General features: G+C 33.7%; 1 protein-coding gene across 1 annotated transcript in view; it reads left to right on the top strand.

Moving 5' to 3' along the window:
* vti1a (vesicle transport through interaction with t-SNAREs 1A) overlaps positions 1-16961 on the top strand; it is a gene marked incomplete at its 3' end in the record, with an annotated part of 167267 nt that overhangs the window by 45752 nt on the left and 104554 nt on the right. The window contains 1 exon segment of the mRNA NM_001313750.1: positions 12378-12462. Within this exon segment, the coding sequence (NP_001300679.1) occupies positions 12378-12462 (85 nt within the window).

Below are 16961 nucleotides of genomic sequence, written 5' to 3'. Positions count from 1 at the left end.
AACGGCTGACAAATTAAGAAACTTGTCCTTCCCCTCCTCTTCTGAATATGTTGCGTACTGCAGATAAGCAACTCACCTTCTGCAGAGAACGCTTGTGTTACATAAAGAGACTGTAATGAAGAGCTGCTTTAAATGCTTAAAGCAGGGCACTGCGGGTGAACGGGGTGAAAAAAGGACTAATAGTTATTACCATACTTCTGCAGTTGATTTAGAATGGCAGAAGTTATTAGTATTAGTATTATATAGAAGTATTCTTTAGAAATTTTACGTACAAAGCTGCAAACGAGGCATTATTTAATAACATTAATGTCATGTCAAACATTGTCGAGTTGGATTAAGTCATGTTTAAAATACATGTTTACATATTAGAGTCGATGGGTTTTAAAGAGGGGATTTTGGAATCTCATTTTATCACTCTATAATTCAGAAAATACTGCAAACAAGCAGAAATTGTTACTTTCTTGTAGAATTTTTTTTAAATTCTGTACATAAAATGTACAGTTGATGCCAAAATTATTATATCCCCTGAATTTTAGCCCCCTGTTTATTTTTTTTTCCAATTTCTGTTTAACGGAGAGAAGATTTTTTTTTTAAAAACACATTTTTAAACATAATAGTTTTAATAACTCATTTATAATAACTGAGTTATTTTATCTTTGCCATGATGACAGTAAAAAATATTTGACTAGATATTTTTAGCTTAAAGGGGCTAATAATTTTGACCTTAAAAAAATACAAAATTTCTTTTATTCTAGGCAAAAAAACTAAAACAAATAAAACTTTCTCCAGCAGAAAAGAATATTATCTGACATACTGTAAAATTGTCCTTGCTCTGTTATACATCATTTGGGAAATATTTAAAAAAGAAGAAAAAAATTCAAAGGGGGGCTAATAACTCTGACTGCAACTGTATATTAGCGCTGCACAATAAATTGTTTCAGCATCAGTATCAGAATGTGATAATTCCCAAGTTGCATCGCAGGATATGCAATGTTGAGTCTGGATTATAGTTTTTTGATGCTTGTGACTGTATGGGGATCTTAAAAGCATTCAAGCATAATAAATTCTAACTTTTTTTACTTTAATAAAGATTCATTTTATTAAATTATTTATTTTTCAATTGCTGTACCTGAATACGATTACACTTGGAAAACAGTGTTTATCTTTATTGTATTTATCTATAGCATTTAATTTGTTTATCAGATTTTATGCTTATGCACTCCTAAATGGAATCTTCCCAATCAATCTAAAATTATGAATTAATTCCAAATATAGGGGTTTTAGTCATCTGTTGAAACTGTATTCATTTAGCAGTATAACAAAACATTTCAATGCTAGATTTTTTTCAATATCATCCAGCCCTATTGTATATAATCAGACAAATTGCATATGAATATATCCCTGTGTAAAAACCATCGGAATATGGATGTGAATAAAACTGTAAAAAGTTTAGTGTATGTAAATGCAGCTGAATTGGAAATTTATGACTCTGTGCTGGAGAAAATGCATAATTAGAGAAAAGGACCTTTAATAATGTGTGATCATGGACTACAAAAGGCCATAAGAGTTCATTTTTGCACATTTGGAATTGTTTTAAATGTCTTATTAAAGCCAAATAAATTAGCTTTTCATTGATGTATGGTTGGTTTGAATTGGTCAGTTTTTGGTTGAGAAGCATCTATTTGGAAATCTGAAATTTGTGGGTTAAAAAAAAAATCTAAATATTTAGAAAACCATCATTAACCCATTAACTGCTCCACAAAAAAAAAAAAAAAGCAATTGAATTGCATTTGTTAACCTCTAATGTTGCTAGATAACACACTCAATGCATTAAACATTTGGTAGAGGTTGATGTCGGTTTATAGTAAAAGTACCAGAATTAATACATAAACTATGAAAAATATGAAAATATGAACTGTAAGACCAATTTATTTAATCAAAATAAAATGTTTTTGAACACTAAATCATCTTTATTTTTTGAAGTGAGCCATAAAATATTTCTGATTCCATTTGTTTGGTTTTCTTGTAAGCAAACAATGCTCTATGTAAGCCATAATTTAAAACACTCATTCTTTAATCGACTTTAACAGTCAATATTTAAACCATTTGGTAGAGCAGACAGTTAAAGTTGTCCAAATTAAGTGCTCAGCAATGTGTATTGCTAATAAAAAATAGGTTTTGATACATTTATGGTAGGAAATGCACAAAATATGTTTATGGAACATGATCTTTACTTAATATTTGAATGAATTTTAGCCTAAAAGAAAGATCTGTCATTATGACTTATCCTGCAAAAATACTAGGGCAACACAAGACCGACATGTACTGACAAAAATAACAACAACCAAATAAAAAACACTTCAATTTTTTTTAAAAAACGTTTTCTTTACATTAAACCTAAACAATAAAATAAACACTTGAAAAACAGATGAGAAGCCAAAAATCCCAGTGGTGTGTTTTTGCCTACAGTGTCAAGCCTTAATGCATTTGATTGTTTAAATTTTCAGAAAGCATTCAAAGGCCACAGCAAGACACGCGTTCTCTGCTTTACTTGTTTTAGTATGCGATTCCCTTTCATCAAAAATAAATAGCCCATGCGATGGTAGGATGGCTCCAATAAGATGCACCCGCTTGGCTTTATGTTTATATACATTCACCCCCATAGGCCTAATGCATAATACAGTCACAACAGAGAGTCAGAAGTGATGGCCACATTTTTTAGTAATAATATAAAGCAACATTGCAGGGTGTCACTTTCTGTTTCTTAGCCCACAAGTAGGAATCCTGCAGAGTTGTTGTTAAGAAGCCTAAATCCTCAAAGCTTCCATTGGTACTGTACGCAATCGGTATTATCCTACTGTACCGACTGAGTGTTTTCCCCCCCCTTATGCCATATCAAGTGCTGTGATGTGACTGTTTCTCTCCCCCTCTTCCTTGATGATGATAGTTTAGACGTCGTGAGTTGAGAAATCCATTCCCAGTCTCTTTGTTTAATGTGACAGCGCAAGAACTTGATCTTTGTTTGTTCAAAAAAGTCGGCATGAGTCTCGTGTTTAGCTTCTTTTAATGTGTTTGTCTGTGATTTCTAAATGCTAAACATGCAAACAGATAAATCGTCAAGGTTAATTCTGTACCCAGCCGCATGACTGATCTGCTTCCTGCCATGTCTCGGCTTTTTATCTATCTTTCTCTCACTCTCTTTTTCTCCCTCCCTCTCTTTTTTTTCTCCCTCCCTCCCTCTATTTTGTGCCTTCATGTGGCAGTTGATAAAGTTGCGTGAAGAGGTAAGTGCTGCTCTTCCTTCCCATTTCAGTCCCCTCTTTTTCCTGCCGATCCTCCATTCATTTCCCTGCGTCGACAGAATAAAAAAGGGCCTAATCTGATTTTGAAGTCTCTTTTGATTGAGCTCAAAATGAGGCTCATTTCTACATACTGCTCTATGAGGAACTGAATCAAAGCTGTTTCGCACCAAACCTTAAAAGATTTAATCAGCTTGTCAAAACATTCACCCAATATGAAAACGCAATGAGACATGCTGTTATGATAAAAAGAGAGGGGGGGATCTGGATAAGCTTTTATTCTCTTTTAGTGATAGATCGCAATGGTCGACTATTCAACCAGCATTAGTCGAATATTGAGGTTGATTGGTTTGTTTTTTGTAAACGTTGATGTTTTTAGTGCACTCTTAAAGTCAGTAAATATACAGCCCTGTTATGTACTGTTAATATGAAGGAATTTTCTCTTATGACTTGGTGTTTTGATGAAATGTTCACAAATGTAGTGAAAAATATACTGTTAATATTCTGACCAAATGGCTATTTTTCTTTTAAATTAAATATTATTTAATAAACTTTCGCTGTGTTTATGAAGACTTGCGGTTTTAGCTGTGTGTAGTGTATAGTGTGCATATATATATATATATATATATATATATATATATATATATATATATATATATATATATAAAATCAAAGCAAAATTAATTATGTCGGAATTTTGTTAAAATACCTCCAACTTTAATTATATTTTGTAATTAGATGGGAAATAGATTAAATTATATGAAATTTATTCGTTTTCACTTCACCTGATTTCATCCAATTCAACTTTTGTACAGTTTTTAGTTAGAAATTCACAAAGAAAACGTGAAGCACTGTAACCTTTAAGTTCTCGTAAAACTTTGATCAAACTCGTATCTTCATTCACAATCACCATTTTTTTAAGCCTTACACAGCTAAAAACAAACCCTTTATCATTAGATTCGAAAGATTTTTCGAATGCAAAGATATATATATGTATATGTGTATATATATATATATAATGATGACGGATATATTTTTAGCCGCGTAAGGCTTAGATAAAAATGGTCTTTTAGAATAAAGATAGTTTGCTCAAAAGTTTACAAGAACTGAAAGGCTACAGTGTTTAATGTTTTCTTTGTGAATTTTCAACTAAAAACTGTCACTTTTGTGTAGGATAAAATGTTATGCTGTACATAAAATGGTAAAATGTATATTAGCGCTGCACATTATGTCGATTCAGCATCAGTACACAATGTGATCATTCGCAATAGTCACACTGCAGGATATATTATGCGAAGTGTTTGTTAGAAGTTCATTTGACTATTTTCAACAACAAACATTAGTAATTTTATTAAAAAAAAAATCATTTTATCTAATTCCACCTTAAAGACATTTACAATGCTAAAACAGACTTGTTTTCATTATTTGCTATAAGAGATGTTACTTGCAATCATGCAAATGATCTTATTTGATTTTTAATATCTTTAAAGAGTGAAAATGCAGCTTTTACAGCTATCACAGAAATAAACAGCATTTTAAATGTATTTAAATGAAAAATTGTTCACTTTAAATTGTAATATTATTTCACAACATTGCAGTTTTTTTGCATTTATATTTAAATAAATGCAGTCCTGCTAAGCACAAAAAACTTATTTCAATAACAATAATACACACAGACCCTAAACTGGTATATATGTTATTATGTTATTACTATACTGTTACTATACTACAAGTATGCTATAACCTCATAAACCAATGTATTTTTTTTTAAATCCTAAATTTGTATTTACAATATTTAAAACAAACAATGTTTCAACCTTTTATCGCTTGTTCAGCTTTTGCTGGTATTTTATTAGCACAGATTGCTCTAAATATGACACAGTTGTGGATTTACCAACTCCCGAGATGTCTTTGTGCGACATTAGAAAGAAGCCCACAGACATTTCCCCATTCAGCGGATGAAAACACAATAGCCTGCCTTTTAATCCAAGATAAGGCAGCGATTTGTAATGTCTTTTTATATTTAGGAAGGTAAACATGCATGGATTACGGCAAAAAGCCAGTCCATCGTCTCGATATGCATGTGCTAGTATTTACTCGTTAGTATCTTCATCTTCTGTCTAGGCTGTAGCGCATGTGTGTCTGTCTTGTGTGTTTTGTTGTTTGGACTTGGGATTCCCCTATTCATAGACACATGCACACACACAGACTACAATATCTGAAGATCTTCATTCATAAAGAAAGCCTCCTCTCAGTGGAGGACTGGATAGCACAGCATCATGCTTCTGCCTGCCTTTGTAAAGATGTTTAGCAAGTGATTGCTTATCTTTGAAGATAACCGTATTTACAATGCAAATTTCTGATCTTTTACATCTCGAAGAAATTGTAAAGACGCATTAAGTGTTTATAGAGAGAAAATGAAAAACCTTATCTTTCCTTCTGTCATCTCAAGAAAATAAAACGACAAGTGTGTCATTTTATCAATTCACTACTAATGTAAATATGTCATCCTGTTATGTACTGCACAAAAAACAATCTAAATTTAAGTGTAATAATACAAATCAGATTTTTTTTTAATCTTTGCTCTTCCCCATCTCAAAGCTACACCAGAAACGTTGAAGTAAACAATACAACTCATGCTGGAAGATCCTCATAGCTTATATAAGACAAGAAATTCAGTAGTGCTCCTGGTTTGGAGAGTCTTGTCTCTGTGTATCAGTATATTGTTTAGGTTTCTTCACTTCCTATTGCTGAATAATCCCATTTGTCGAGCAACACCACCGTCCTATATTTATAATTTACAGCCCCTTTTCAGTACTCCGTTCTCACCAACCTACCTTGACTTGTGTATTTTCTCCCCCCCCCCCCCACATGACCAAACAAAATGGGAATATAGTTTTTTTATATCCAGCCTTGGGTCAGAAGATATTTTCAATGGGTTCAACAACCACCGTCTTTTTTCCAACCTCAAAATGTGTAACTTTCAAATCTATATATTTCTCCTTCTCCCATTTTACTGAATTTAAATCAAAGCCAGCGCAGCTTATACACACTTAGCCTGCTTTTTAAAAACTGTACTTTTCCTCAGCTGGAAAACATGTTTAAATATTTAGCACCCGTATTCACAGCTGTTTGACACTTGTAATTCCTTTTCTTACAAGTCCCAAACAAACGGTGAAGAAGATCACATAGTCAGTCTGAATCATAGCTGTCATCATTATTCACTTTGACTATACCACCACCACCCCCTCCCCATTCGAAATAATAAGGAATCATCAAAACTTTTGAAAATTGCGATTGTAAGCGTTCGTGTTTGATATTGAAAAAAGGAGAGGGAAAGGGAAGACAATTCTTTTGAGTCGCATTCGCATTGTTCCTGGGTTCCACGTTAATAACTTACAACTGAAGTGCGGTTCTTCACGAAAGAATAAAAAAAAGCAAAAAAGAAATTCTCGTTTATAGTATCTAAGAACGTCTTTGTAGAGAAAGTAGGTGTCAGATAAAAAGGCATACATGCATTGGCACAAATGAGATGGGGCGCGTGCAGAGGCGGTCGCAGACGCACCAATATTTATCATGCCCTCTTTAAAAGAAGCTTCTGTTGAACTCTATAAAACTGAAAAAAGAAAGACAATTTTGACAGTCCTGCTGCTCTAATAGTGAATAAATCAAGAAATGAAGAGATAGCTTTTATTCAGGTCAGTTTGGTCTGTGAGGATGAGTGATACGCATCCAGGGCTTTTTGTTTTAAATATCTTGTCTGATATGTTCTGTCTAAATGTGCTTTGTTACACCTTATGGATGCATGCGCTTGACGTGTAATGAGAACAAATCCGCAGTGGCAAGATAATTCGTTTTGAAAGACCATTCTTTCAGGTTTTCAGGAGATCGCCCTCTCTGTACTGTTGTCATCACTGTACCTATACTTGAAGTCTTCGAAAGATAAAAAAGAAATACATTTGACAGACTTGCGACTCTGATAATGAATAAATCAAGAAAAAACATTGAGGGTTTTAGGCCATTTTGGTCTGTAGAGTTGAAATACATCTACAGGGATTTTTTTTCTGAATATCTGAAATTGTATACACGTTTATCCTGCCAATAAAGCATTTGCTTACAAATATGGAGTAGCAATATATCAGTTTTGGTAGGTGATAGCCATCCTAGTGCTTTTGTTCATACACTAAAAATGCTGGGTTCCACACAGTTTCTTCTTGTTAACCCCACCACAAATAGATTTAGTTAACTTAATCATTTTGACAAATTTATGTGGATTAAATATAAAAATTAAATTTTTTCCCCCCAAAAAAACTTCTACAACACATTTTAAATTAGTTTAAAGAAGCAATAGTTTTTGTTTTTGTACATCATGATTTACACAATCCAAGATTATTTTGACTATCTTGCTGCTCTAGTTGGGAATAAATCAAGAAACTAACAGGTGCTTCTTTTATTCAGGTTTGTTTGATCTTATACAGTTTGAATAGAGCCAAATATAGATCGATTATTCAATTATTAAATTATAAATTTATTAAATTGATCGATTGATTTTTTTAGAAATTTACCATTTTTGAGATGTTGCATTGTTGTTTTGGTCTCTATATGACTAAAAAAGAGAGAATCTAATAACTAATAACACTGTGATGACACTGTAATAACAAATGATTCAAGAAATTGAGTTCTCTTAGGTCTCTAAGAGACCTATATTTTATATAGTAAATGTATGTACAAGCACACACACACACACACACACACACACACAGGTGGTTCTTTCACATTTTTGCCATTTTTTTGTGCAAAACTTTTAATAATTAATAATAATTATGTTGATTATTTGTACGCACAGCAGAAGCTCTCTGAACAGTCTTATTTGTCAGATTGTTGGTAAACGTAACTTTAGGGAATTTGAAAGTGAATCTAAATTAGCGTCCATTTGACCACATGGTTAGTCTATTGCATAGAATATCCCCAAACAGTCTCTATATAAGGGCTTTATGCAATGCATGCCCTCTCTGGTGCTTTCTTGATCAATAGAATGTGTGCCATTCACAAAACCAGTTCAAAAACAACAAACCCTACAATTACCCTGTTAAACCCCCTAAATTTTACCGCAATGCTGGGTTGTTACTACTCAAATTTGGTTCAAATTTGGACAGACCCATCTGCCTTAATGTATACATTTTATCTAAATGAAATGTACGTTAAAAAATATCAAATCAAATTATAATATTAGATAAAATATGCTGTCAAAAATGACTTTTGCTCTTCATACTGGTTTCATAAATTAGTTAAAACAACATAATTGTTAGTTTTTTTGGGACAACTTAATTGTTTAATGTTCAATCCACTTATTTTTTAGGATTAAGGATTAAGTTAACTTAATTGATTTGTGTAAGGACGACATGAAGGAATTCGGTAGAACCCAGAATTTTTTAGTGTGACAATGTGATTTTAAGGCTCCCCAAAAATGTTTTTTTTTTTTTATTAGTTTGTTTTTCAGTTGTTCCTACATTTTATGTTTGTTTCCTTGGACTTTTAGTTTAAATATTTGAAATGTACAAATATAATGTCTACATGTTTTTGGTGCAACTCGCGAATGCGTTGGGATCAACATGTCGGATGTTTAACGAAAACAATTCCACGGCAGCCCGATAATTCGTTCTGATAGGCGACTCTTTCCCGTTTTCCTTCTCCTCTCTGTTGTCGTCACTGCACCTGCGTGGCCACCTTCAGCGTGTGTCACCTCTATTCCCCCGCAAACCCCACACACTCGCACAATAGACATCAACATCCCCCCCTCCCATCCAAAAAGAGACCGTACTGAGGGAGTGAGAACGAACGAGGGAGAGAAATTCAAGAAAAAGCTTTGAAGTGGCTTTCCGGCGCGCGAGTCTGCTGGCCGTCTCCCCGAGACGTGTCACCTTTGCCGAGAGGGAATAGGAAAATCACGTTTCGAATGGTAATGATAACATACTAATCACTTGAGCTCTTTGAAGACGGGGGAGCGAGCTACTCTGTCAGTATCCCCGGCTGCCTTGTGCTTCCAGGCACACAGGCACATCCCTGGTCTAGGTGTATTAGTTTAAGCGGTGCATGTCAATACGTCCCCTCCATCTCAGCTGATCCAGAGGGGCTCATTAGGCAGAGATGGCTCCCTTTTCCCCATACGCACTCCCACCCCCGTTCTCTCCTCTTTCTCTCTCTCTCTCTCTCTCCCTTTTTCTCTCTCTCCCTCCCTCTATCTCCCACTAACACCCCCTCCCTTAAACTATTAAAAGTATTTCAGCTATTTTAAATGACATCTGTCAACTGAGAGGAAGAGAAGAAAAAAAAAGTTCAGACATACAGTTTTTTCTCTCTCTCTCTCCCTCTTTCCCTTCTCTGTGATTGTCAAACTTTGAAAAGTGGAATGTCGTCTATTTTTCATTTCATTTCCTCGGAGTGATTAGCCGCTACATATTTTGACAGCTTAACTAGAACTGGAAACTCATTTTTTCCCCCTCCGTTTCTTTATTCTTTCCTTGCATGTAAATAGGAATAAAGGTTAATGTCCTTTAGAAATGGTGTTTACGAATGGAAATGCAGTGGTTTAATTTGGTGTTCACAGTCATAAATTATATGGCTTATCAGAATTGGGGTACATAAAACCTAGTTTAGGGTAACTACTCGGGGGTTCAAAAGTTTGAGAGCACAAAGTTTTTAGGGAAGTTTATAATTGTGGGAAATTGTGGCATGTGATGTGAAAGGAATCAGGTTCTGGATGATTTCTAAGCAGTGAAGTAACTATACATTTGAAATTTTAATCATAGAAACAAATATGCATTGATAGTTGTTCTCCCATTGAAGCACAAGATGCACAGTAAGGGTTTCAAATGAGTTTTTGCAGCAATGCCGTAGAAAAAAAAACAATTTGGTTCTTCGAAAAACTATTCAAACCTTTTTTTATAGTCTAAAGAATATTTAAACAATCTAAAGAACTACTATCCTTCTTACTACAACCTGTAATTTTAGGAGTGTACTCAGAACTCACACTGGACCACACAAGGTTTTAGGGAGACTTTTTGTATGTAAATGTAATTTGTAAAATTTTTTGATTACCACTGTATTGTATTCTTGGTCATTTTTATGCATGGATGAGGTGTCTGTTTCTTACCCTGGCTGACAGAGCTTAACATGCTGCAATTTAAGAAAACACAATGCACCAACATAATAATAAAACGTGCTGCATTTTTACACAACACAAACATATTAATAAAACGCACTGCACTGCAAAATGTGTCTGATGCCGCTGTGCTGTGACTAATAAACTTAAAATCAACATTTATTGTTTTATTGTTATATTATTGTTTATATATACACTTTTAGAAATAAAGGTACATGAGCTGTAACTGGGGCAGTACCTTCTTAAAAGTTACATATTTGTACCTAAAGAGCAAATATTGGTACTTTAATGGACCCTATCGGTACCTTAAAGGACCATATTGGGACATTTAAGGTGCATTTGGGTACTATTATGTACCTTTGAAGTAGCACATGTGGTCTCTTTAGGTACAAATATGTATCTTTTGAAAAGGTGCTGCCCCAGTGACAGCTCCTGTACCTTTAATTCTGAGAGTGTAGTGTTTGTGGTCTGTAAGACTTTTAAAAGAATGCACACAGTAGATCCTTTTTCTGGCAAGCAGGCATTGAAATAGATCAGGTGTGACCATAAAGTAATTCAAGTATACTATAGTAACAATTATGCACAATTACATGCAGTAAACCAAAATTAAATCCTGACCCTTACCCTGTCATGAGTACATTAAATAATATCAGTACTTTAATTACACTATTAATTAATCCCATTATTTTAATTGTTCAAACATTTCTAAAAACTGTCTCACAATTTTCAGCTGTCAATAGACATAACGTAACTGATGTAACTGATAATACAACTGAATAACCTATTTTTAATCAGTCGGAGTGATTTCTGAAGTATCACGTGACTTAAACTGAACTAAAAACTAGAGTTGTGTTGCTGAAAATCCAGCTTTGCTGTTAATAATTATTCATTCATTCGTTCATTCATTCATTCATTCATTCATTCATTCATTCATTCATTCATTCATTCATTCATTCATTCATTCATTTTCTTTTAGCTTAGTCCCTTTATTCATCAGGGGTCATCACAGTGGAATGAACCACATATCCAGCAAATGTTTTACACAGCCCTTCCAGCTGCTATGGAAAATTTAGTTTATCCAATTCACCTATACCACATGTCTTTGGACTGTGGGGGAAACCGGAGCTATTGCAATAATTGGGTATATTGTAATGATTGAATTTATATATGTATTTTCTTATTTTTAAAATTATTATTTCATCTTAATTCGAAGGACATATGCATTTTCCCCATGATTTGCAATATTAATATATCTAGCACTTGACCATGATGTTTATTTTCATCTTATATTTATGACTTTGACTTTATAAAGTACACGTGTACCTGGACACAGGACTGAACAAGTTTTCCTTGAAAATGTTTGGCTTGCATTATTTACTGTGACCCTTGCAACATTCAACCTGCGTGAAGTGTTTAGAGTGTCTACACTCACAACAAATAGAAAAGTCAGCCTAACAGGGGTTCACGGTGGCATCCTGAACTTCTCAAACTAACAGATATTGGATAATGCGAAGCAGCATTTGAAAATATATTACAGCTCAATTAGCCATCCCTCCCATGCTAATCTTTGCCCTGGTTTTAAATGTGAGGTAATGAGATCTGGCAACACCTTCAGAACAAAGCCAGTGCAGCAAAAAAAGGAAGTCTCAATTAAAAAGAAGGAAAGGTGTTAGATTGGAGCTCCGTCCTTTTTTCCTTTGGAATTTGCACGAAGATCAGTCCAATTTGTTATGAAAACGCAACTCGTAATTAGATGTTGTTAAATCAACGTATAAGTTAAATTAAAACTAAGTGGTCTATACCCTTTTGTCTTAGTGTGTGCCTATTATTAAGTGTTGAAAATCTCTCTGTAAATAACGTCCTGGTGTTCTCAATCACTCTCATTGTTTTCTTTCCATCTGTGGTTTGCGTTTCAGAGAGCACATCTGTTGGACAACACAGAGAGGCTGGAAAGGTCATCTCGGAGGCTGGAAGCTGGCTACCAGATAGCAGTGGAAACCGGTAGGCATTCTGGGTAGCGGGGGGGGTGAGCGACAGTAAATTGTCTAGCTCGTATGCGCGCTAAGAGAGAGAGAGAGAGAAAAATAAAAAAAAAAACGCCTTGACGACTGGTGACATTTTCAGGAGCACATCAAAGAGAAGCAACGGAGAGAGAGGTGTAGAGCAGCAGCCGCAGTACTGTTCAGCTCACACAAAACACACCGCCTGATTTCCATTCACCTACCTGTGTGTGTGTCTGAGAGAGAGAGAGAGAGAGAGTTTTTATTATGGGTACCAAATGATGGCGTGTCGACTAGAATAAACAACAACAACAGCCTGCCTGTAACGTCCTGCAACATTTCGAGCTAAATAAAGACCAAGATCTTTTAATAAACCCATTTCTAAATAAAGCCCTCGATTCGCACCTGTCTGAAGGTTAGTTTTCATCTTTAAATACAAGAAAAATGAACTAATTTAGATCTGAAATGGATTAAATCTGCAGGCATCTTTTTTTTTTTTTTGTCACCGTGTGTTGTTGAGGCAGAGTGTATTCCTCAGAGACGTATCAAAGCTCGTTCTTCAAGAAGCTACTGGCTTTCTTTGGCTTCTGCCTTAGTTTTGAAAAGTTTGTTAATTTACACTATAATGGCAGGGTGGCTCGCGCGCCACGTCGACGGAGTTAATAATTCAAATCAAGAAAGGGTTGCGCAGACCACTGGCGTTTGATGTCTCGCAAGAACAACTCACAAATTCATAAATGCAATCTGCATCCTCTGCTGAAAAATTTAGTTTCATTTATTTTGGATCCTCTCAAGCTGCTATTTCATTTCTCCGTTTCTTTTTTTTTTGGTATTTGCCGAATGAGGGCCTTTTGTTTTTCTTCTATTCAGACATATTTTTTGACTTATGTCTGCCCAATTGAATTGTCTATTTTTTTTTTTATTATCATTTTTTTTTAGTAGTTACCAAAGCGGAAACCCGTACACTGCAATGACTGGATCAGACCCCCTTTGAGAGGAGTTTTTCCCTTCATAAAGGACGGCTTCTGCTTTCTGTCACAATGCCTCAGCGCTTCCACTGCTCTCAGTGTGGGAGCCGCAAGCGCAGAACAATGCCTGTTTACTCAGCCCTTCTCTAACTGCGTTAAAGCGCAACTCGGCCTGCGCGTCTGCACTCCTGTGATCCTAATCCCTGACCCTCGTACCCACCGACCACCCCAACACACACTCTCACACCTGCGTCTTAAAAGCAGAGCGGCAGGTAGTCCTAAACTGAAGTGCTCCAAGAAGGACAAAGCCTGTACTTTTGGGATTTGGGCACAGCAACCGTGTGCAACATGTAGCAAAAGGCCCGCGCAGAGTCGGGTAAACACCGAGCCGCTTCAGTGGCTGTTGTGGAGATACAGGGAATTGTTTGCGCTTTGTTTGGGCTGCGGCGCTGACCCTCGCTCCTTGTGTCACACTGAGGCGGATCGGCCAGTTTATGGACCGTGTGTTCAAATTCACTCGAGCGGCAAACCACACTTGCTTTAGCGGCGGCTATGGAGCTCCGGCTTCTGCTATTTTGCAATAAAACTAAAACCAATTCTAAATATCGTTTTGCTATTAAATATAATATAATATAATATAATATAATATAATATAATATAATATAATATAATATAATATAATATAATATAATATAATATAATATGATATGATATAATATAATATAATATAATATAATATAATATAATATAATATAATATAATATAATATTTATAACGAACTTTTAATGAACTGTACAGAATTTAATAATTCATCATACTTTATTCATTATATACATTAATATTAATATTGTATTATTATTATTATTAATATAATATTTATTGTTATTATTATTATTATTATTATTATTATTATTGTTGTTGTTGTTGTTGTTGTTGTTGTTAATATAATATTTATCAAATTTTGTTATTGTTATTATGAATAATAATATTATTGTTATTATTACTAATATAATATTTATTATTGTTGTTGTTGTTAATATAATGTTTATTATTATTATTAATATTGTTGTGGTTATTATTATTGTTATTGATAATATTGTTATTGTTATTATTATTGCGATTGTTATTATTATTATTAATAATAATATAATAATATATTATTTATTATTGTTGTTGTTGTTGTTGTTGTTAATATAATATTATATTTTGTTAGTTTTTATGAATATTATTATTAATATAATATTTTTTATCATTATTATTACTATTGTTGTTGTTATTATAAAATGTATTATTTATATTATTAATATAATATTTATTGTTATTATTATTATTATTATTATTATTGTTGTTGTTGTTGTTGTTGTTGTTGTCATCGTCGTTGTTGTTGTCGTTATTATTATGATTATTATATTTATTATTTCTGTTGTTATTATTATTATTATTATTATTATTATTATTATTATTATTATTATTATTAGTAGTAGTAGTAGTAATTTTTTAAAAGTTTAATTACAAGACATATATTTAAGTTTTTATAATATTTAATTCTTATTAACCAAAAAAAAAAAATTTATTTGGTTTTTTTTTTATAAGAAATGTTGAATGTTATTATACAGTATTTTTTTTAATCATGATGCAAGAATTCCCCATTTTTGTAGTGTATTTTTTTGTATCTGATGTTTTAATTACCCTTCTACACCATCAGTTGGAGAACTACAAGTGTGCGTTTGTGTGTTTTTAAGGGTGATTTTAGCGTATGGTGCATTCAGTCCAGTAGTAGCATGTCAGGAGCACTCCAGGCCCTCTGAGAGATATTGAGAGTGCTCTCTGGACATGCAGAGCTTTTTACCAAACTGTTTGTCTCATAAATAAAGTATGGGTCTTCATTAGGAGAGGGCACCCACTTTAAAGCTGCCTGAACCAGAGGCACGCCGGCCTGAAGAGAGCCTGGAGTACAGTAGGAGGGAGCAAAGCAGCCAATTTAAAGGCATTTAAATCAGAGATGTCCCAGAGCCCACGAGCGTTAAATCAACCCTAATCAAAGAGGTGCCCGACTGTTTGTGAAAACCCAGGAAGTGGGCAAAAGATGTTTTGTATGCTGGAAAAGAAATACCTAAGGGGTTTCAATATGTTTTTTCAAGTCACATTTGGGATTGTTAAAAAAAACAACAAAAAAAAGATATGTATGCATACTGTATATACACACACATAACATTTCATATTGAATATGTTTACTACACTATATTTGTGTGTATGTAATATAGGTCAATTGAGTACATTAAATAATGTACTAAAAAGTCTCTGTTAGATATAGAAATTGTACTAAGTACTTATGCACACATATTTACATTGTGTGTTTATATTAATACTTTCTTCAAATGTAAAGTTTAAAATGATTTGTATAACATTAAAAAGAATTTAACGATGTATATTTATTTTCGGTGAAAACAATTTAATCAATAAAATCTTCAATTTACTCATTACTCATAACCTTACTTCCATGTTCAACTTTAATATGTACACTTTTAAAATGTTTTTACTAGTTAAGTATGGAGCCAGATCAGTCTCAAAAATGTTACATTTTCCAAAATGAAAATTTATATATGCACAGCACTTTTCTCATTTACAAAACTCAGTTTGTGAATTTAAACACAATTCATGAATTCACAAGATAAATTTGTAAATTGTTTCGCCAAATGAATTGGATCTGTGTATTTTTTAATTGTGTTTTAAATTTACGAATTGGATTTGTTTACTTTTGAATCATGTTTTGAATTTATGAATTTTGTTTGCGTTTTTCGAATTGTGTTTTAAATTTACAAATCAAATTTGTATATTTTTTAATTCTGTTTTGAGTTAAGAAATTATATTTGCATATTTTTAAATTGTGTTTTTAATTTACAAATTGGATTTGCATATTTCTGATTTGTGCTTTGAACTTACGAATTGGATTTTGTAAATGTGAATTTTGTTGTGTATGTTAGAATTTTATTTTGTAAATGTAGTATTTTTTAGAATGATCAGGCTCCATATTAAAATCCTAAATTTATAGCATAAAGTACCTTGATAGAATATTTTTGGACATGTCTAAAAGTAATAAAATAGTTCACATAATAGCATTTGTAACATACTTTCAGATATGTGTAATTAGAAATATTTAATTGCTGACTGACAGTTGACCCCCAAATCTGTGAATTAATCCAAATGAAACAGAATGGTGTGTCCGAAATGAACGAAAGAGAAGCAGTGTCCGTACGGTGGCCTTTGAATGCGCAGCAGAAGCCGGCGCGCCAGCAGATCGATGGGGCCAAATGAAACCAGCTCATTAGGGATTGATTTCAGCAGTGTTTAGATAAGCAGAGTGGGTCGGGGCCTGGCCCCCGGGGCCCTCACCAGGGCCCAAAGTTCACGCAGAGCCAGGTAGAGAGTGTCTCCACAGGCCATCATCTTTATTAGCACCCAGATAAGCTGATTAGGCCTTGTCAATCAAAGGTGCCAATGACTCAATCGAGAGGCCCTTCTTTTCTTTCTC

The sequence above is a fragment of the Danio rerio genome, chromosome 12 (assembly GCF_052040795.2).
Source record: "Danio rerio strain M-AB ecotype USA chromosome 12, GRCz13ab, whole genome shotgun sequence".
In the NCBI taxonomy this organism is placed as follows: Eukaryota; Metazoa; Chordata; class Actinopteri; order Cypriniformes; family Danionidae; genus Danio; species Danio rerio.
This window is presented reverse-complemented; position numbering and strand designations above follow the sequence as displayed.